Source organism: Neoarthrinium moseri (assembly GCF_022829205.1).
Source record: "Neoarthrinium moseri strain CBS 164.80 chromosome Unknown scaffold6_Wmoseri_CBS_16480, whole genome shotgun sequence".
Lineage (NCBI taxonomy): Eukaryota > Fungi > Ascomycota > Sordariomycetes > Amphisphaeriales > Apiosporaceae > Neoarthrinium > Neoarthrinium moseri.
Genome location: NW_026055120.1, coordinates 612,391 through 634,060, shown reverse-complemented (window position 1 = coordinate 634,060; position 21,670 = coordinate 612,391). Strand labels below are relative to the sequence as shown.

Genomic DNA, 21,670 nt, shown 5'->3' with positions numbered 1-21,670 from the left:
CGGGCTGACGTTCCAGAACCTCGGGAGCCTCATCAGCTAAATTTGACTCCATTGGCCCCAAGCTGGTGAGCCTCGTTCGCTGCAACAAGCAGCCAAAGGTTCAGCAGTAGTAAGCAGATAGCAAATTAAGTGTATTGCTTTGCCGCTTGCGGCCGGCTCCAGAGCAGCTGCACTCGAAACTTTTTTTCGTCGCTGGTCGGGTGATCTTGCTGCTCCGAGTTAGGCTGGATCTGAGAGTCGATCTGCCGCACTGGGCCGAATCCATAAACAAAATCCACACAACACAGTCAAATTTTCTGGACCGGCGAGACGGGATGGTCCATTCTACAGCGGGCCGTACAAAATCTCTGCTGACTGAGCGCGAGAAAATTGCCTTGCTACGAAAGCTGGGTTGGGAGAAGTTTGCCGCGATGATCAACAGCTCGCCGAAGCCGCGGCGGCGAACAGGCGACCAGACTTGACTTTGTTAGTCCGCTTGGCAAACAATGTCTGACTGGCAACTGGCAGATTCTGACAGACGGCAGTTGAGAGGTCCCTAACACTCCACTCCACTCCACTGTTTGTTCAGGACTTGTGTTCAGGACTTGTGTCGGATGGCGAAACATTTTACTGCTGTGTGACTCCGTATGACTGCATCACCTGCTCAGCCATACACCTGGGAATGTCAAGGCACGATTCATCGCCTAACACGTCCGCAATCCACGCGGTGGTGGGCTGATAGTCGACTTATATAGTGACTAGCAACAATGGACTGGAGACCGGTCCTTGCTGTCAGAGGTTCGCATTCGGGCAGTGTGCCCCACCCACGCACCGCTTAGTGATCTTTAACCATAACATTGACCTACCCAAAGTTCGAGACAGCCGCAAACTCTAAAGTGTTGCTCCCTCTCGTCCGATTGAAGCAGCGCTGCTACTGTAAGGCCAGCCTGGTGGACGGTGCTCGATGAAACCAAGATAAGGCTTGGATATGCCCATTATCCCCCTGCACGAAACCGCAGGGGTCGGCAGCTCAAACGGGCCCCTCCTTGGCATCGGCCGATTATGAGCTGAGGTAAGCTGCGAATAGCTTCACTGCCCAGCGACTTTAGCAGGAAATGAAACAGGCAGCCTCCTTCGCTGCTCCTGGGCTGGGGTGCCAACGCGCGTTGGTCGAACGCTCCAAGCGTAGGCATTCCACGGCGGCATAACTGTGTGATCGTATTTAATCGCTTGCAGATTCCCATGCTGTGCTACCGGTGAATGGCTACCACGAACTGCTCTGTAGTCTCCCTCGCTCTCGCTCTCTGTCTCCTTTCGCTTCTTCTAGAGCTAGCCTCTATGCATTAATTTTCTATTGTTTTTCACGTGATGCCCGTCCTAAGTCCAGAAGTCATCAGCCGGGGGCTGCATGAGGTACACGCCTTGATGCCAAGGGAGGTAGATCACCGCGCGCTGGAGACTCTTGCTGTCGGTAAGTCTACCTGTACATATGTAGCCATCGTCGCCATCGCTCGATACTGACCCGAGTGTCATTAGTGGCCACGTGCATATTTGGTGTTGGCGGATTCATCGTCTGGGCCATGAAGCAGAAATGAACATCCAAGTACACCAGCACTAAAACGATCACGATCGATCGATCGGCCCGGCACACGTGCTGTATATTATTGCACATCGCGGCAACGCTTCGGGGCCATGGCATAGGTCACAAGTCGGAAAGGTCAGCTAGCCGTCCGAAGGGGACATCCGCCGTCGGCAGCAGGTATCGGCAGCCGTACCAATACCCATTGCATCACATCATCAGGATCTTCGGCGAGATCTTCTGAGTTGCCCTCCAGTAGGGGGGTGGAAGTACAGAATATTGGAGCACGAGTAGCCAAGCCAAGCGATATGACCTTGCCGAATAGACTAGACATCACGAGCGACTATGAAGTCGGCTTGGAGCTAATATATCAAAGACGTTTAATCATCAATACGACATGACATACCTGCAGTTTCCAATGCATGCCGTCAAACATGGAATGCGGATGCTTGACATACTAGACAGCCAAGTAAGGCACTCGGAAAACCACTGAGGTCTCAGCCCGTGATCGATAGCTCCAGAATAAGGCGGAGTAGAAATACTTGAATTCAACCAGAAACGCCTGTTAGACACTCCTTCACACTTCAGCACGCTCCACACCGAGTGTCCTCTAGACACTACTGCGAAACCTTGATCACGAGGTTTCCCTTGCTTCGTCCTGTCTTCAACTTCGCGAACGCCTTCGGGGCATCCTCGTAGGCGAACTTCTCATCAATTACCGCCTTGACCTTGCCTTCGCTCATCAGTTTTCCAAACTGCACCAGGTCGTCATTTTTGGTCTTCAGCAACATGAATTGGTAGCTGCGCTTCCCTCCTCCCAAGAACGAGGGTATGGCCATCCTGGAAGTCATGGTCTTCATGTCCGACAGCGACATGCCTCCACCAATCTGAACGAACTTTCCTTCCGGGAGGAGGTAGTGGTCTGCGGCCTTGTAGAGGTCGGCAGGCGCGCCGACATTGTCCACGACCAGTTTGAACACCTGCCCCTTGGCCTTCAGGGTCTCGCTCACGTTGGCTTGGGTGTAGTCGATGACCTCGTCTGCGCCCAGACTCTTGCACAGGTCCACGTTCTTCCCGGAGCAGCTCGCAGTCACGTGGCAGCCCACGCTCTTTGCCACCTGGATGCCGAACGTGCCCGTGCCACCGCTTCCGCCGTTGATGAACACCTTGTCGCCGGCCTTGACGTTGGGCACGATGGCCTGGTACGCCGTGATGCCCGCCGTGCCCACGCAGCTGGCCTCATCCAGGCTCACAGCCTCCGGCAGGCGGGCTAGCCACTCGGTCTTGGCGGTGACATACTCCCCGAGAGTTCCATGCTGCGCGGGGTCGATCCGGCCGTAGACCTTCTCGCCCACGCGGAAGGTGTCGGCGGCCTCGACGTCCCCGCCGACCCGGGCGACGGTGCCGGCAAAGTCCAACCCCGGAGCTGCCGGGACCGGGATCATGGCCCGGGCGAGGACGCCCATCTCGGGGAGCTTGTAGTCGATGGGGTTGATGGAGGTGCTGTGGACCTGGACTCGGATCTGGTCCTTGGCAAGGGGCGGCAGGGCCGCCTCGGACAGCTTGAGGGCGTGCTCAAGGCCGCCAGAAGCCGACGTGTACAGCCATGCACGCATCGTCTGCGCGGGCGCGGCCATTGTGATAGGCTGCTGCTGGGTGCTGACCGGGGGTGCGGCTTCAGTTGTGTGGATACCTCGGGCCGGGGATCTGCAGTGGCTAGTAGACGCTGGCTCCGTGGGATGGCGGTTATATCTAATACTAGTGTTCGGGCGTCTAGGTCGTGGGCAGCAAAGATTGAGGGTATTTTGGAGTGCTCTGCGGGTAGACATCCCCTCAGGCAACCTGAACCGAGCTAGGCGATCCGTTATCGTGTTCGTTGACGCTACGCAGCTGAGCACTAGTAGTGACGTCACGTGAATGATAAAGCTTGAACGAGTCAACACGACTTGGTGTCACTATTAATCACCCAGAACGCTGCACTGGTATCTAACGACTGCTAAATACACCGATTGCTTGGCGATCATGCCATCGGATGGTCGTGGGTACCGGCGCGACATTGCCCGTTGGCTTACATTGGCATCACCCTGGAACAATCGGTCAGCCGCCGCGCCATATGAAGCCAATATAACCCTGAAACTCCCGGTGTCCGGCGATCGCAGTATGTATTGACCAAAGAATCCCGATGTGCTTACATGCGTTCAAATGTGACTCAAGCTCGCTTATTTCTTGGTGCACCAGCCATCCTATACGCACGCAGACGCTATAGTGCGGCGAAGCTCGAAGCGCCAAGCCGTCAGCTTCCAGGATGGGGTCGGCCTAGTGATCCCAGCCCGTGGCAAACACGGAACATGTCGCAAAACCACATCCACGCCAGACTCTACGCAGCTAGGTAAGCGGCCGTTGTTCGTGCACGTCGTATGACTCCATGAACGAGGACGGCAGCTTGTGGAGTGTGATCTGGTGGGCTGGTAGCACCGAGAGTACCGCTCTCCCGCCATTGCCACCGTGATCAACAGTAAAAATGAAATGGTCTCGCGACTGCAGCCCGCCGTCTTCTCTACAGTACTTTGAGCCCAGGTGGTATGGCATAGGAATGTCACGCGTGGCTCACTCGTTGCTATCGGTTCCACAGTCTTTACCATTACGCGCAGTCGTACGACAATGCACCTTCAGGTCACAATGCTGACTTTGACCCTGTGTTCCAGCGAGCGACAACTTCATCGGCCGAGTCAAGAATCTCACGATGCACGTCTAAATCGGACTTAGTGACGATGAAAGCCATAATTTTAGGGTGTCTCCAGGATACTCATAACTGATGCTACTACACTACACTTTGACCCTTACTACAGTCGCGCCACAGAGGATCTCTTACTTCTTCTTGAACTAATCCACCTAAAGGCGGCAATCTTCGAGACAGCGTAAATCTACCCAAAAGCATCTAGATTATTTTAACAATTGTAATGGTCTATTGCTCATTTGGCTTAGAAAGGAGTTATGGAAGATTGTATTGTCGCACGACTAGAAATTCAAGCTTCGTCGTGCTTGTTGATGGAGAGATATGTTATCCCCGTCAGGTCTTGGATCAGTATGATTGATTCAGCCTAATTCCTGATACAGGTGTTGACCATGTTCGATATCTTGTCGTTGTTTTTCTTGAAGATATCCCCCGCCTTGGATACGTCGTCTGCGTTCATCAGCCGCTTGGCCTTGGCCATCTCAGCGAAGTCGTCCGGCGATCTCCTAATACCCTTTCCTCCGAAGCCAGCCAGCATTCCCAAAATAGCCAGAGGGGCCATGTCTGGGTTATCAACGATGTCCTTAATGGTGAGCGCAGCTGCACCTAGCTCACCAACAATAAACAGGACACGGCCCAGCGTCTGCAGCAGCACGCTGGCGGCGGCGCCAAGTGCCTCACCAGCAAACGGAATAAGCATGAAGACGGCGCTGATGATATTGATGATCAGCTGGTTCTTCTCTTGTTCGTGCTCGCGCTCGGCAATCTCCTTGGCCTTCTTCATCGACTCCACAGCCTGGGCCATCATGCTGACGGGTGTGGAGAGCACCTCCATGACGTCGGTCCACTCGCCTTCCCATGTATCGCCGTTGATCTCGAGGAATGTGACAGCCATGGTCTCATGCATGTCATCGATACCCGGCTTCGCCTGGGTTATGATGTCTTTGGGATTGGTGACCTTCATGTCGTCCGCTTTTTGAGGGTAGTTCAGCTTGGTCCGGGACCAGGGTGAACAATCCTGGTTGTGGGTGCCGGTACACGTGAAGACGTCTCTATCGGTGCCAAACTTCACCCAGTCGCTCTGAATGCCGTATTTATCTGCTAGCTCATTGAAGAAGCCGTCCTTGTCTTTGAGTGTAAAGGTCAGCGTAAAGAAGTCCTCGTCACGCCAACGGAAGTCGAGTGGGCACTGCCCGCTCATTTTGACATCCCCTCCCTCTTTCATTTCACAATCGAAATATTTCAAGCCCGGCCCCGTAGGCCACGACATGAAAGCGTCAATCTGCGGCTGCACGAGCTCTTCCACGTACTTTACGTAGTAGCCGAAAACGCTGTCATAACCCTGGTTGACATCGTCGTAGTCGTACATGGCTTGAGATAGCATAGTATCCAGCACCGGGATAGTGTAAATAGGGATGCAGTTCTCCGAGAAAGAACCCAGCCCGCCTTGGATCGTGTCAAGGGATGAGTTGTAGTACTTGTCGTCGTTGCACATATATTGAGTGGGGTCGTCATCCTCATCATATGGAACAATCGCCGGTGCATCAAAGACGGTGATCTGAGACCATGTGGGATGGGTTTGGACTCCAAGGTTGTTAGTGGCGTTGACCCCATTGACGCCATCATAGACAAGCGAGTTGGCAGCACCGATAGTGATCAGATTCTGTACCCGGACCCAGTCTTCGTTATCAATCAGCAGAACTAAGGCCTTTTGACACTCATGTACGTCAACTGCGACGCAATCACGTTAGTGTTTCCAATTTAGTGGTACGCTTTGACGAATACTTACTACAGCTTTGAGAGTATGTGCTAAACCACGAGTAGATGCCTGCGGCGGGGATGTACACATCTTGACACCCATTCAGGATGAGACCCCACGAAGAGTCACATCCGTCAAAGTAGGATGTGCCGCACTCATAGTAAGGATCTCCGAGGAACATTCGTACAGAGTCCTCGAATGGAGTAGGTGCCTTGGGGGTAGGTTGGTAGTAGGGCGTCTCGGTTTGGATAAGGCCAGCAACAACATTTTTGGCGCCGTAGAAACTATACTGATAGAATGTGGCGTGTTCGGACGCAGTTCCATAAAGCCAAACTGGGTCCTTACTCTCGATGAGAAGGCCACGTGCCACATAGACCGAGATTTGCGTCTGTTGACCAACTTATCAACCAATAGCTTCTGACAGGGGACGAATAAATAGTGGGATATACATACCATTTCGTTGTTATCGCTGTTCAAATCCGGATCGCTGGTTTAAAGATCAGCATATCGAACATTACACTTAATAAATCCCACGTACTCAACCATGTGGTCGGCAACCCAAAGCCACATGTTCTCGAAGTACCCTGATGCTCCATCGGTGATGTGCATCATCATAGTGGCAGCAATGCACTTCGGTCTGATTTCACCACTAGTGAGCGCCGGACATTCGGCAGGAGTAAGCTCGGTTCCGGTAGCACCACCTATACGAGCATGGGAATCTTTGGGAATCAAGCGTTAGTAGCAATCCAGTCAAGTCATGCCTTGTTGTTCCAACATACCCCACATGCCAGCACTGCCAGGCGAAGCAGCCAGAATATTCCACTCAACCAAGATGGCTCCTGCGGTTGCCCCCTTGGTGGTGAACATAAGGTCCTGGATCTCCACATCCCCAACGTCACCCTCATTGCCTACTTTGAGCATGACTCGAGGGTTCCTCGCGGTACGTTAGATCCACTAATATCAGTCACAGAGTAGACAAACTTACTTCATGTCAGAGAATTTCGAACCCGAGGCTGCGAACTGCGTCCATGTTTCGCCAACTATCTTCACCCCGGGAGGGATGGTAACAGTATCGGTCAAGATATAGGTACCGGCGTCAGCAAATATGATCTTCCCGCCAGCGTTGTCATTGAACGCTCGTTGGACACCTGCTGTGTCATCCGTTACACCATCGCCTATATTCCAGTCAGTTTTGTATATTAACGAGTCATATAAGATTACCCGGCTGCCTTACCTGTGGCGTAGTCCTTCAGGTGGACAAAGTCACCAGCGGAATAACCAGTGTACGAAGGCCGAGGCTTTTCGAGGTACTCATTTTGAGGAAGACTGCCCCAAGTTCCACCCAAAAGCTCTTTCGGTCTCTCGTAAGCATCATTCTTACCCTCGTCGAACAGTCGGTAGCCAGCCCCGTAATTGGGACCTAAAATCCAGCTCTCTACATCCCCAGCAGCCAAGAGTGTAGCGCCGGCAGTATCCTTGACAACAGCACCGCCATTGGTAAAACGTATGTTGTCCAGAGCAACGCCGGTGGAGCCCATGCCAGGTTCTTTGGAGTAAGGTGCAATGATGATGCCCGTCGTAACGCCTGTGAAGACCGAATCCATAATGGTGATGGACCCAATATTACCCGCGCCGCCCTCTCCCAGCAGGCGGAAACCGACTTCCGAGTCCTCAATGGCAATCTGCTTCCACACCTGCAGTATGAACGTTAGCTACTTGCCCAAAGAACTGATTAGTTTAGAAGTTTGGGGTGATTTACCCAGCCCCAGTCCCAGATTAGCTGGACGGCGGTTTTGCATCCCTGGAACATCATTCGCTGGGCAGTAAATTGCTGTGCGCCACCATCTTGTCAATCGAATTAGTGCTGGTCTCAAAGATATTCCAAAAAGGCTCAAGACTTACAAAACCCGAAATTTCCACCTTTGAAGACAATGTCGGACATGTGGCCACCACTTCCATTCTCAGCGTATATTCCTTGCTGCGTCGTGCCTGTTTTGGCCACGAGGTCGAGATGCTGTATGCTGGTTGCCTGTGCTACCTGGTAATGGAGCGCGCACACATATGCGTTGGGGTCGGTTGCCGTAATATCGATAATCAAATTTCGAATCTGGCGGTAGAAACTAGCCGTGTTGACGTACCACTCGTTGTCTTTTCCATCTGTTCCGACACCACCCACGTACCTACAGCGTATGAGAGGTTAGAATCCTGCTCTATAATCAGAAGACACCCACACTCACTTGTCAGTGGACAAGACACCCAGTCCAACGAAGCTAGCCGCTGCCTTGATAGTTGGGCGGTCCTCTGCATCTCCAATAACTTGCGTGCCAAAGTAAACATCGATGGAGCTTGACACGAGATACGTGCCGGAGGGAAAGTAGACAATCGCATTCTTCGTAGTAGAGCCATTGCATTTCTCACCGCATCGCTTGCCGTCAGTCATGGCTTTCATGATGGCAGCAGTATCATCAGTGCGACCATCGCCTTTAGCTCCGTAGTCCTTAACATTGCGGAAGACCTTTGCATTGTAATCTGTCAGCCCGGCTCGACCCGAAGAGTAAAGTGGACAATACCTTGTAGCTAGAGTCTCTACCCCAGGGCACAGTCCCTTTACGGGCGATGGATTCCATCCAATAAGATCCACGTGCATGGATAGAGCGCTTAGTGCTGTTACCAACAGGCTCAATGTTGGTGACCGTCTCAGTATCTGCCTCAGCGATGAGTGCTGCTGCTGCTGCGATTTCTGGTGTGATCTTGAGAAGCTCTGGAACCTCATCGCGCTTAATTTTGAAGGATCCACCACCGTGGCTGTTCCAAGTAGTGTTAGCAACGCGGCTCCATACTTGCGTCGAACATTACTCACGGAGTCCGGATGGGATTATCTAAGCGCGCCTTGTTTAGAACGGATGCCTGGGAGATGGCATCCTCGACAATTTTGCGGGCTTTCTGAATTTCCGACAAGGTTGCGGTCTTGATTAGAGGGGTAGCTTGATCCGAGACGACTTCGGACCGGATGAAGTTGGAGTTGAGAAGGGGCGAACGAATGTGAGGAGATGTAACACTATCGAAGGGAAGAATGGTGGTCTGAACAAAGGGAGTGAAACAGGCTACCAGGAGAGTAGCCTGGATGCTGATTCGAACCATAGTAAGCCGACAGCCCCTGCGGTGGGAAAGGAAAGACGTAGGTAGGATGCCACAGAGTCTGCTCAACTGAAATGGTAGGAGTTGGGTGACTTATGGCATGGCATGGCGAGACCAGAAGTTATACACGGCGCCCTATGTTGCCGGATTGCTGGTGTAATTTCCATCGGCGCATTTTGCTCTTGAGATACCTCGCGATGACTGGGTCCATGACCAGGGTCGTCATCCGATTCCCTCAACGCTGCACAGTGTGGCAATGGGCATGATCAATAGGCCACATGAAGCATCGACGATATGGCCCAAAAAGTCAGCGCTAGATCAAAGTTCATACGAGTACGATGCTGTGCCGCGGGATAGTCTTCAACCTCTTGACAGAATTGGCAAGTGAGACATTAATCCGTAGCAAGTGCTTACTTTAAATTGAAGCATATAATAAGGATGTGGGCCAAGCGGTTATTACTTGGGTCTAGACCAGATGGTCCGATTGTGGACGTGGCTATGAATTCTCTAGGCCATACGAGCCTCAAATATCCTAGCCAAAGAGACTTTAACACGCGCGAGGAAGAGCATGGGCGTCATCGAGTTCTCAAAGTTGCAAACAGGAACGTTCTGCGCGAGAGATAAGATAAGTCTTCTCAGTGATGTCCTATTGCAGACTCACGCGAACCTTTTGTGGCCTACGATGTTTTGCAGAGAGACAGAGGTTGACCCCTGTCCACGTTGAGTGGTCGTCCCCGGTTTCTTGTAAATACAAATATCGGGAAAAAATGGTTTCAATTTCTGCAGCGGGTGCCGAATCTGACCATAGCCGCCCCGTCTTGCCCGACCGTTAGGTGTCATGAGGCTGAGAAAGCTACCCCCAGATGGTATATGCTCCGCCTTTTCGTGACGTTCTATTCGCCAGTAGCGCAGGTAACAAGTTCTTGGCAGCGACGTCCCACGTTTACATGCAAGGGCCTTTTCGACGAGCCCTTCTGACACATGGATGCCGTTAAACCTTATCAACCTTAATGGCCCAATTGCTAAGTATAGCATACTGAGTTGCATGGTATCCTGGTGTGGTTGCCAAGTGCCAAGGAAGCTTATGAAAGTTAAGACATCTATCGTATGGCTTATACTGCTTGGCTACGCAACTACGTCCGAACAGTAAACCCCAGCAAAATCGGTAAAAAGTAGAAATAAGTTCTACTGACATTTCAATATGCACAGAAATTTAGATCTCGTCACGTCGTAGAGAACAGAGTCGAGATAAGTACATGCATCCCGTTTCTCCTTGCGGTGAAGACTTGGCGCCAAGGATAGCCAAGCCGCCAACAGTTCAGGGTCCTCCGTCTGTCGGAAATGGAGGTCAATTCAAGCCTAGGGCAGCGGCGCAGCAAGACATCCAATAGCTGTTCATGAATTTCCAAAGAAATTCAGTGGCCGCATCCCTCGGCATGTGCTGGAAGAGAACGAGCGCGTAGAAGGAAGTTGCTCGCTTAGGTGAAGCTCGAGAACGAGGCATAAGGTGCAAGGCGGTCCACTAGCGTCAACGGTAAGCATAACACAGTGCAAGAAATGAAATGTCTGCTTACTCCGATGCGAAATTACGGCCGTCACTGGGTCCAGAAACCATGGGCCATGAGAGAGACTCTCACAAAGTTTTGAAACCCTAGACAGATGGTGAGCCTATAACACTAGGTCATGGCAGATATCTGCCTCTCTGACGAAGCAGCTGTCATTCTCTCCACCAGCCTCCATTCCTTTGGCTCTGGCGTTGATAGTTCATTGCTGAACACCTGCTTGGAGTTTGCAGACACCCAATCTCCATCTCGCTCATTATTTCACTTTCTTATATTATCTTATCGTTGCCACCATTCAGCATGCATCTTCGAGCCTTGGTTGTTTGGCTCTTTGCAGTCAATACCACTTTAGCCTCACTCTACGCTGCCCCATTCGAGGGACTTGCTTTCTACAAGTCTTACCTCGCTGATTGGGAGGCAAACCCAACCGGTTCAAAGACTATCGCTCCAGGATGCTATACCTTTTTCACCAGCGCTCCCAATACCAAGAAACCATGTGACTTTGATCAATTTGTTGATCATGTATATGGCAAGGCGGTTGGCTACACAAAACAAGACATTTCCGGGCTGTCGATTAACGATGCTGCCAAGAAGATCTTCGACAATGGATTCAAGGGCTTGAAATATGACCTCACCAAGCTGCTGCCTGGGACACCTAGTGGAACACACTATGGTGAGGTCATCCGGGACATCGCCAACGCTGTGCAGAACGCGCGGCAGAAGGGCGTTGGGGGCCAGACTATTCAAGACGTCTATGACGCATTCCACGGCATACACATTGAGCGCTCAGCGGATCAGTACAAGGGGTTGATGCGAGATTTGAAGAAGACTTGGTTGAACAAGCATGGCCTCGTCCTCAATACGAAGGGCAAGAACACACCTCTTGGCAGAGACAACAATGCTCCAGACTACGATAAGGCGCTGAAGCCATGGAAGGGCACGCCAATGTACGCCACCAAACTTGCGGCTCTGCAGACTGATGAAAAGACGTACTTAAACAATCCAAGCACCAAGGGCGGTCAGCATAAGGGCCAGATCGTGCCTTTGGTCAAGGCAAAGAAGGCTTTCAAGGGCGCTGCCACCTGTCTCTTGGTCTAGGTTGACTGCCCCAGGGTCTAGACAAGTTTACTAGTAGTGCTGGGCTTGCACCATGGGCGATCGGATCAGTGGATTGTGGCTCTGTAGCATTCACTCCAATATCTTTCGTACTTTGTAGCGAACCCGTATCCCTGGAACAATGCTTCTAGTGAGCCCCAATCACTTGGCGTCCCTCTGGAATGCTAGAAGTCGACTCGCTTGCTGTGATCTTAATACGTGTAATTCCAACAACCGCTCTAATATAAAAGACTATAGATTTATCTATGAACAAACCAACCTGTTTTCTTAGTCGAACAGACTAGATTAACCTCGAGGCTCGCAACTTCTCAAAAACGGCGTCATCTCACCTGGTTAGGTTCGAGGTGCCCAAATTTCCAAGGTTAAAACACTGTGGGGCTGGATCCACCCCAACTACAAAGCTGACCCAGTCCCCAGCCAATGCTTCTTTAAAATGACTTAGATCTTCCTTTGACACTTCTTCAATAAATTCATTCGTGTTGATGGTTTATTAGAGTTCCCCCACCAACACACCCTCTGTTTCGCACTCTACCACATTGGAGAGGTAGACAACGGCCTTGTGTATTCACATCCAAAGCTATGCCGACGGCCGAGCACCAGCGCACACATCCCGGTCTTTTAGACTGGCTCGGCCGTATAGGCGGGCTTCCAGGCCCCGCAGGCATACGGCTGAACAATCAAGGTGCCGGGAATAACTCCAGCAATGAGAGAAATCTGTATGTTCCTGGGTTGGCAGGCTGTCCTATCATGACGGAGAAGCTCGCAGGCGAGCGCTTTGCACATGGGGCAATAGACTGGGCACAGCCCCGTTTGACATCTCGCGAGCTTCACATGCTGCGAGCTATGAACCTCTTCACCGACCGTCCAGGCTGGCACCTTCCAGGATCCATCGAACGATGGCGAGAACAGGCTCTCCGGCTTCCAATGATGAGTGAAAAAACGTGGGATTGGTGCAGTCTGGAACTGCAAGATATGGCCGAGCGATTCGAACAGACACGATACATATTGGCCTTTGACACTTCTTCAAGGATTTGCAAGTCGGATATCTTGGTTGATCCACCTGTTATTGATGCCCTCAGGAGCAAGGTATTCAAGAAGGATACTGACGCCAGCAGAGAACGCGACAGTATTTTATGGTATCCCATAGACCCGTCGTTGTTTCCCTTTATACATGGCCGCACCAAGGTCCTGCTTGACGGAACACAGATACCTCGACGACGAGCAGTCGAGTTCACTGCGCACGGAACAGTGTCACCGATCCCTCAAGTCAAGAGGCCAGTGCGGTTCCCAGATCTTGACCTCCGTGATACACGTCTTCGCGAGATGTCCGGGCGCATTGATAATCCCGCAATTGCGCACTTTTATCGCTGGTCTGAGCGATTCCAGTGGATGCCATGTGAAGTTAGATTCTCAGAAAGGAACAAGCAGGGGGTTGAAGTTACATCCTACATTAACAACCTTCACCCCGTACATGAGCAAGAATTGTATGGTCTCATCGAACAGGTCATTTCGCTCAGTGTTCAACCGTGGAATGAAGTCTTGTCTTATCTTGGGCGACCGAGATCCCCACTTCGAATTCGCACTTATGGTGTGCAATGGGAGCCCGAAAAGCCGTCTTGGGCGAAAGATGAGTACTTGTTCGAGCTGGACACGTTACGAGAAGACGAGAAGGTGAGGAGGGCGGAAGAGTACAATCGCATACTTGCCTTGGTCGAGGAATATGAAAAAATTCCTAATTTCTACGAGTCGAACACTCCAGTGCCAGAAGACTGGAGTCAAGGGCTTTTGGCCAGAGTGAGCAGGAAACATGACAAACTGTACCATTGGCTACAACCAGAGCCGGGCGTCAGTTTTACGTACCAGGAGTGGAAGCAGGGCAAGACGGGACGACCAATCGTTGGCGGGAGGGATTTGAGACCACAGTCCGAGATTCCGTCTGGGAAGGACTGGGAAGAACCGCGGTTCGACTACCCGCCGCACGAGTTCTACGATGTGCGAATTCAGGATACCTTCCATGAAGCTGGCTTGCAAGTAGTCGTCAGGGTTGCTGACATCCAACTCGACTCCAAACAACCATCTTACCAAGGTACCGACTGGACAGTGAATGGCTTCTTGAATGAGCACATTGTGGCGACAACGGTGGTTTTCTTCGATGTTAGCAACGTCACGAACGCTTCTATATCATTTCGGGCCGAGGCTGACGTCGAGAGTCGGGAGTACGAGTATGAGGACTACGACTATGAAGAGCTGGCAGCCATCCTCGATTCTGACTATGACGAACTCCACGGCGGCAAGTGTTTTCAGTACCTAGGACAAGTGGTCGTAGCTGAGGGACGTATGGTTACCTATCCCAACACGCTGCAGCACAAATTTGAGCCCTTTGAGCTGAGAGAGCCATCGAGACCAGGTTGTTTGCGATACCTCGAGTTGCACCTGGTAGATCCGAACTACCGCATTATTAGCACTGCCAACGTGCCGCCGCAGCAGCATGAGTGGTGGTTTGAGGCAGGCGCGGGAAAGATCAATTGGGCCAGTCGTAACATGCCTCCGGAGGTAGTTCATCGCATATTCAAGGACATAGGACAGTGGCCCATGGGCATGGATGAGGCACGCAAATGGAGAGTTGAAATGGAGAAGGAAAGGGAAGTTTTCATGGAAGCCGTGATGGCAGGGGTTGAGGTGTATGATTTCAGAGGCAACGAGTAGAGTTCTTGCAGCATTACAACTTCCACTTCTCGCATACAGCAGTCATATGCTAGAAATTGAATAGTCCCGAACTTGAAGTTCTAAGAGTCGAAAACAGAGGCACGTATGCTAAACATAAGCTCCCAAAATAAAGGCCATCATGTGACTGGTTATTTCGAAACTAATAAAGATTACTTTCATATTATCTTTGTCTACCATAGAGTGCCTTAGCCTTATCTGTGTTACGATGCGCTCAAAGAGCTTATATCCACCGCGCGAATGCTTGCGGCATCGAATTCGGAGACGAGGAGCGTATTACCACTAGGACTAGCCACAACTGTGCGCGGAAAGGCTGATGTTGGTATTTGCGGAAAGTTTACGTATCCCTTCCGCAACGCGTCCCCAATATTCACGACCGAAACACCGGCAGTCGTGTCACTATAGTTCCATCTGTTTGAGTCTGCGACAAAGATATAGTCTCGAATTGCCGTGATTCCTAGTGGTGCTGTACCCGTATCGACCTGGGCCAGCAGCGGGTCTGCGGTAGTTTCGTCCGCCAGCTTATCCGTGTCAAATGCCAATACCTGATTCGACTCTCGCGTGCTAACCCAGAGCTGCTTTCCATCTATAGAAAGGGTAGATCGGACGGGATGACATCCACCGGGGACGTTTTTGATCAACGACCGTGCAGGCTTGGCTTTGAGCGTTTCCACGTCGAGTACGCTGATGAGACCGCCAGTTTGATTTAACGACCTCGCTGTACCATTAATCTCGCTGGTAACAAATAACCTGCTTTGGTCTGTCGAGAATTGTTGGCCGATTGTTCGAAATCCCAGGCCGATGAAACCTTTCCATGTGCTTGTTACCGTTCTGTTTTGCTGGCGGGTGATCTTATAAACCTCGATGGCCCCGAGATTATGTGTCACGTTACTCCCGTATTCCTGGCTTATGAAGGCAAACTTGTCGTCGGCGGTTATGGATGCTTCAATCGCACTCCTCCCAGCGTACCCGTCATGGCTAAGCACACCTACAAACGAATCATTCCTTCCTTGTAGGGCTCGTGGGACATCCAGAATGATAGCCCCATAACCGGTAGCGACATAAAGGTTCTCCTTATCATGCGTCAAGGTCATCTCACGGAGTCCGTAGCCATCCGCGTTGGGATCGTCGTTGCCTATTAAGAATGCGGGCGGCAAAGGAAGCATATGCATCAGCTTGGGGGCAAATTGGGATGTGTCAAGGACTCCTATAGAAAAATTGATGGCGGCGAAGGCAATGTTGTCGTTCAGGTATGCCAGTCCCCATGGCCGGGCCTGCACGGCAAGAACCGTGGAGTTCAAATCCAGTTGCGTCTGCGGAGGTGCCGCCTGCGCGCAGGGGTGGGGATGAGCAGCAGCCGGGAAAGCTTTTGTGCAGGGCAGTGCGAACCCAATAATGGCGACTATAGCTGTAATGCACTGGATACGTAGGCAAGCCATGGCCGGGCGGTCTTGTTCTTGGCACAAAAAGCAGGGGGTCATGAGTGTTTAGAAGTTGAACTGCCTCACAAATTTGCCAAGAAGCGCTGTATAAGTATTCTGTCAGTATATGATACTGTTGGTTTGAGTCTCCACTGTGGTATCTTGCATCGGAGTCATCCGAATTTGACGCAGCCATCTTTGGCGAATTGACCCTACCAACCTTCCCATAGAGGATTGATATGCCCAAATACCTTCTTCAAACGTATCGCGACGCGCTCGTTGCTGAAAGCACGGGCCACCTCGACCTAATCAGAGCATTCAAGAAACCCCGATTTTGAAGCTGAAGCTAATCTTCACGTGTAATTGCTCAGCATCCCGAAAAGGAATGTAGTGTCATGCAGTGCGACATCTGCGGTATATTGTACCACCAGTTGAATTAACACATGGTCGTGTAGCGGTAGGCTTACCAGAATTTGCCCATGTGACTATCTCCTAATCGGCTACTACACTATAGTTGACTTGGAGGCCGTAATTGCTTTGCAATTGACCTTTCATCACCACGGATGCCTAAGTACAAATCTCGCGCTCTGTCCCATGAGCCATGCTACTAGGAAAACTCAGGAGATGCTTCAGTATACACCTATGTAAGTAGTCAACACGAATCTACCGTAATCCGCTATCATCGTCCCGCGATTCAAGAACACTCGGCGCAATACCCTCATCTTGAGCGCACCACAGCTCGTTGACCGACTATATGATATTCCAATGGTCGGCACTTGACCCAGATCGAAACTCCTTTAAGGAAATGTCTGACTTGTGTCACAGTTACCGTGTGCCTCAGCATGACAGAGGCATCTTGAGAGACTGGTAGACCATGGTATTAGGATTCTTTGTGAAGTACCAGAAATATCTGTATATGAAAAAAAATATGAAGTTTGACGGCTCCCTCCCAACGTTCATCCAGCGTTGGTTGTATACCTTTTGTCGTGTATTATTTTCGGCTTGGTTTACGAGTTTATCCATAGCGATTATCAAGCAAGGTACGCGGTGCATACATTCTGTTTGCCATCACGTAAGACTGCATATGCCACAAGAACTGGTTTCCGATCAATAATAATGATACAGTAAGACTATGGCCACCGTAAAGGCGAAGCCTTCACACTGAGTTGCGGCTTACGGTGAGTCAGTACGCAGATGTTTTCCGCATAAGAGACATTGCTATAGACTGGGGTTCTAGTAGGTAGTGTTGGAATAGAATCTGTTCCTGAAAAGAAAAGAGCTATTTATCAGTGCTGCGGTAGCTAGCTATTCACTCTAGCTAAACACTTCTTCGTGTAGGAGGCATAAGGGGTTTGTCGGTCACCGAAAGACAATGGTCAAAGATATGGGGTAAAATGAGCGTGGTGTTTTGTCCTATATATATATATTAAAGCTTCCAAGGTTGTAAGAGCACAAGAGACTGCCAAAGCAACCAAAAACTCAAACAGAAAACCACATGAGGCCGCCCCCGCCCCCGCCCCAAGTCCACTCCACGCCATCCAAACTCAGCAAGCAGAATCAGATAGGATAAACAAGCGAATAATGAACGAAAGAGTAACAAGAAGAGTAAGCGTAGAAGAGAATCGGGCAGAATGATGAAGGAAAGATTTTCAAGACAAGTAAGAATTGCAGCTGGGGTACCGAAGGAGTGGAATAGTGCAATGACTTCAGAGATGGAGGAAAGAGAAGCCGTGCGTGCCTTCACAAGACCCTGTTCGCACCAAATTTGGTTGACTTTAGTGCTCTACCGCGGACTCTGTACAGGCGTAATCATCGACATGGTATGCTCGCTCGTCCATTATTCCTCACTCTTTAGATGGTGCCTGATAGTGAACGGTCTTCTGGTGGCGCCGAAGATTGTCTGGACGATTGAAAGTGCTCCCGCGAATGTTACAAGTAGAGGGAACTGAGAGGATTTGTTTCGCCGTATGCTGGCTTCCGTTATGTGGGATACCGGAGTTGTGAGAGGCAGCTATCAGTGACAAGTTGTTGCCATGGTTATGGCCACTGCTAGGGCTATATACTCTGTTAGCAGTCATGCTATCCAAACGAGATCCTGCTGCTTACTTGATTGAAACCTGATAATTGTAGGTTGGCTCGTTATATGGAATATTCTCCTGTGGTGTCTCCAGATTGGAATAGGTGGACGAGTGCGCAGCGTGTGGTGAGGCACCCAAGAAAGTGTTGCCATTCGCATAGGACTCATCTGCATCAGACATGAGGTTACGCGAGTAATCTGCCACGAATTTATCCATGTTTTGATGGTCATTGGTGCTCAGAACTGATTGATCAGCCGTTGGAATGTGGTTAGGGCTCATAGTGAAGTTGATGCCGGCCGTCTGATAGTGCGAAAACATGTGTTGGAACTTCTGGCATATCTGCAGGAACAGATGATCGGGACTTGAGTTGATAGGATTGTGTTCCAAAGGTTCTTGATATTGCGAGAACATCTGCTGTAACATCTGGCACACCTTACGGAACAGATGCTCAGGGCTGAAGTCGGTATGATCGTTGATTTGCTGTGTCCCTAGGGCGGCGTTAATGCTAGCAGGTCCGACACCCTCAAGCCCCTGTTGGTAATTCTCGGCTTGGGCGTCACCCAAGGTTGCAGATCCGTCAGTACGACCCCATGTGTTGTCCGCAAGAGCAGGATCGATTGCACCTGGCTCTGGGCTGAAGTTCCTGCTGCTGTTCATCGACATGATCTTGTGGTGCAACGATCCATGGTAGTTAGTGTGCGATTCTGATCAACCAAGAAAAGGATAAACGAAAGCACTTACAGACTCAATAGCACGGATTTAGAGTTATTAAAGGGGGGGGGGGGCAATTCAAACTCGAGTTGAGATTGGGTTCAAGGTTGAGATTGCTTTTTCGTGACAATTGCTGTGTAAATCAGGCCTTACTGGTGAACAGATGATCGATTTTCGAGAATAATCTTTTGTTTAAATACTTGTGGGAAGGAATCTCATCATGATGATTTGTGAGGACTCGCCCATAAGGACTGCCGCCGAAGAGCGCCTGTAGGAGGAGGAGGAGAGAGGACGAGGAGGAGATTGGACGAGGAGGACGAGGAGGACGAGGAGGAGGAGGAGGAGGAGGACGACGACGACGACGACGAGGAAGCAGTATTCATCGCGAGGGTGACCATGCAAATCAAATGCGGCCTGTGATCTAGGAACAAGACGTCGTTTATTAAGGACTGCCCCCAAAGAGTGCCTTGAAGAGCAGGAGGAGGAAGAGGAGGAGTACTCATCGAGAGGGTGACTGTACAAATCAAATGCGGCCCGTGATCTAGAAGTGAGACGGGGCTTGGAGACGGGTGATCCCCGAGTAGCCTCCGGTCTCATTTCTTTGCACCATTGCTTTCTGAGTGGTGGAAGGATGGGGGCTCTTGTTGTTTTCGCAGCAGGGTACGTTTCAATCACCGTCTGCCGAACTCAGATACACTCACAAGGCCAAGCCTTTTGTTTCCCTCCCTCTAACTTTGAGAACATTTTCTCACACAAAAAAGAAGGCTTATACTGCTAAAATAGTCTATTCATATTCAGATGTTTTGCACCATTTTTGGCCTAAAAAAGCCATACGAAGTAGAAAAACCCAAGGCGGCTTGGGTCTCGATCTGTTGACATTGTCTCTTCCACTTGATTGGATGCGCTATTGGTCTGCAGGCCCCCTGGAAGTAAGCGAGCCTATAGTTCACTTCAGTGTACCGATCACGTGTACATTCATACTGCAGATGAGAAAGTAATGTGTTCTGCCTTCAGAGTCAACACTTTAGCGAATTTCGGCTCCAAAGTGTTAGCACTACACTATGGTGGAGTCTGGACGTGATTCAAGCTTTCGCAAGGTTCGAGAACACGGCCTGGAGAAATGATATGCGATGTGATTCTGAAGTGGAACTATGAGTTTGTATTTTTAATGACGCTTCGGCGTGTGATTTGCGCTGCCCTCATTATGCTTCGCTGGTACACATTATATGCCTGAAATGCCCTCGGACCGTAAGCAGTCAACAGACCCGTTTATTAGACTGACCAAAAGTCATCCGCCGATGGAACCGATCACTGTCAGTCTTGCGTCGTTGCGTGTTGTCAGGGACAATGCTAACCGACATTGTACCCAGGCAGTAGCAGGCGCTGCCATACCTCTTAAGCATATTATAAGACGAGGGCTATGAAGAACATGAAAAGGGGGTTCATGAATTTTGAATCTGGTAAAACATGACGAAAATCTTTTTAACTGCCGCTTAGTGGAACCCAAGACAACACCATATAACAGTTTGAAGCACGGCTGAACCCTTCGCAGCCCACATTATGCTGAAGAAGCATGTGTGCCAGTTTGACCTGCCGATTCTCCTTCGTCACCTTCCACTTTGATGGACCATGATCAAAATCATTTGCTTGGGCAGCAAAAGCAAAGAATTTATCACGCTGTAGAAGCTGGCCTAAATCCATCGACTCGAAAGCTGTTCCCCTAACTCACAAGAATTTTGGCCACTGTCCCTTGGAGCGTTCGCAGTGGTGGACTCTTGGATGCCTTATGAGTATGACTGTCCATTTTGGTGGCCACAATGTAAAGCTTCCAATTAATACCTGGTCAAAGGACCCTAGACTTGGTACCCAAATAGCTCAAGTACTGTGAATACAGACTATGCAGGCCCGGCATCAAGTCGGCGTTTAATATGTTTCAACATGCAACTTGATATGCGGGTTTAGAGGTAGGTGTAGTATTCAACCCAACAAGGGCAGTGGACCAGTGAGATCACGTTGCTCTCGTCTACATTCACTTCAAACCACTTCCTGATTTGCTTTCACATTCTCGTCCAGGTGAAGTATGAACCTATATACAATCGGTGTGCTGATGGCATCTCCTGCGGACTGCCAAGTGAATTGAGATGGTAAAAGGAACAACTCTTAACCCAGGAATTGATTTATTCACTCTTCACCGAGAGAAGAAGTACTTATAGAGCCCCTTAAAGCCTGCATTCTCGCACCTTGACGGCCACGCAACACTATCATCAGGACCAACCAGGAATCTCTATCGTCGCAGAACAGAGCAGCATACACACATACGAGAGAGACAACCAGATTACTTACACAAAAGCCAGCATCAAGTCCCTCTCCCGAAGGACCATCTCCGAACTAAGACCTAGACCTAGACCAGGAAAACAAGAAGAAAATGTGCGGCGGCCGTTTATTCGTCACCCGGTGCAAAGTTTGCCTAAGGGAGCTGGGCAGCAAGTGGGACCGGAAGCAGTGGGACCCCGTAACGCAGGACGGCGCGGAGTGTTGGGACAACAACAACTACTCGCCGCTGTGCACCAACCTGTGGGAGAAGTCGAAGCACTATCTGGACGACGGGTACTGCTCGCAGTGCAGGCCGAGGAGGCGTGGATAGGGTTCATGAGAGCGGTGATGCGGGCGAGGTTGGAGAGAAAGACGGAGAGATAGGGGGAAGGTGGAACAAACAGTAGCGTTACTCTTTCTAGGTAATCCGTTGGGGATCTCTGGGGAGCAGCGCGATGGCTTGGGCGGATGAATAGAGCCAGAAGACTTCTCACGTGTATTTTAGGTCCAGCGTTTGTTCTCTGGTTTTGCATAAATTCTCAAGTGATATCATTGG

At 50.6% G+C, this 21,670-nt stretch overlaps 6 protein-coding genes across 6 annotated transcripts; 2 read left to right on the top strand and 4 right to left on the bottom strand.

The window, feature by feature from the left end:
- Window positions 1–2,175: 2,175 nt before the first annotated feature.
- On the bottom strand, window positions 2,176–3,195 carry JN550_002771 (uncharacterized protein; the record flags this gene model as incomplete). The annotated part of the gene is made up of 1 exon (XM_049314103.1): window positions 2,176–3,195. One exon carries the CDS (start codon window positions 3,193–3,195, stop codon window positions 2,176–2,178), a length of 1,020 nt encoding a protein of 339 aa, XP_049175296.1.
- Window positions 3,196–4,659: 1,464 nt separating this feature from the next.
- Window positions 4,660–9,192, bottom strand: JN550_002770 (uncharacterized protein; the record flags this gene model as incomplete). The annotated part of the gene is made up of 12 exons (XM_049314102.1): window positions 4,660–6,023; window positions 6,082–6,439; window positions 6,505–6,538; window positions 6,590–6,770; window positions 6,831–6,985; window positions 7,037–7,226; window positions 7,286–7,745; window positions 7,811–7,896; window positions 7,954–8,231; window positions 8,289–8,566; window positions 8,622–8,856; window positions 8,912–9,192. The coding sequence occupies 12 exons, from the start codon at window positions 9,190–9,192 to the stop codon at window positions 4,660–4,662; spliced, it is 3,900 nt and encodes a 1,299-aa protein (XP_049175295.1).
- A 1,859-nt stretch (window positions 9,193–11,051) lies between these two features.
- Window positions 11,052–11,849, top strand: JN550_002769 (uncharacterized protein; the record flags this gene model as incomplete). Its single annotated transcript, XM_049314101.1, has 1 exon — window positions 11,052–11,849. The coding sequence occupies one exon, from the start codon at window positions 11,052–11,054 to the stop codon at window positions 11,847–11,849; it is 798 nt and encodes a 265-aa protein (XP_049175294.1).
- Window positions 11,850–12,446: 597 nt separating this feature from the next.
- JN550_002768 (uncharacterized protein) lies at window positions 12,447–14,573 on the top strand (the record flags this gene model as incomplete). The annotated part of the gene is made up of 1 exon (XM_049314100.1): window positions 12,447–14,573. The coding sequence occupies one exon, from the start codon at window positions 12,447–12,449 to the stop codon at window positions 14,571–14,573; it is 2,127 nt and encodes a 708-aa protein (XP_049175293.1).
- Window positions 14,574–14,794: 221 nt separating this feature from the next.
- JN550_002767 (uncharacterized protein) lies at window positions 14,795–16,030 on the bottom strand (the record flags this gene model as incomplete). Its single annotated transcript, XM_049314099.1, has 1 exon — window positions 14,795–16,030. The coding sequence occupies one exon, from the start codon at window positions 16,028–16,030 to the stop codon at window positions 14,795–14,797; it is 1,236 nt and encodes a 411-aa protein (XP_049175292.1).
- A 1,826-nt stretch (window positions 16,031–17,856) lies between these two features.
- JN550_002766 (uncharacterized protein) lies at window positions 17,857–18,753 on the bottom strand (the record flags this gene model as incomplete). The annotated part of the gene is made up of 2 exons (XM_049314098.1): window positions 17,857–18,067; window positions 18,119–18,753. The coding sequence occupies 2 exons, from the start codon at window positions 18,751–18,753 to the stop codon at window positions 17,857–17,859; spliced, it is 846 nt and encodes a 281-aa protein (XP_049175291.1).
- Window positions 18,754–21,670: the final 2,917 nt, after the last annotated feature.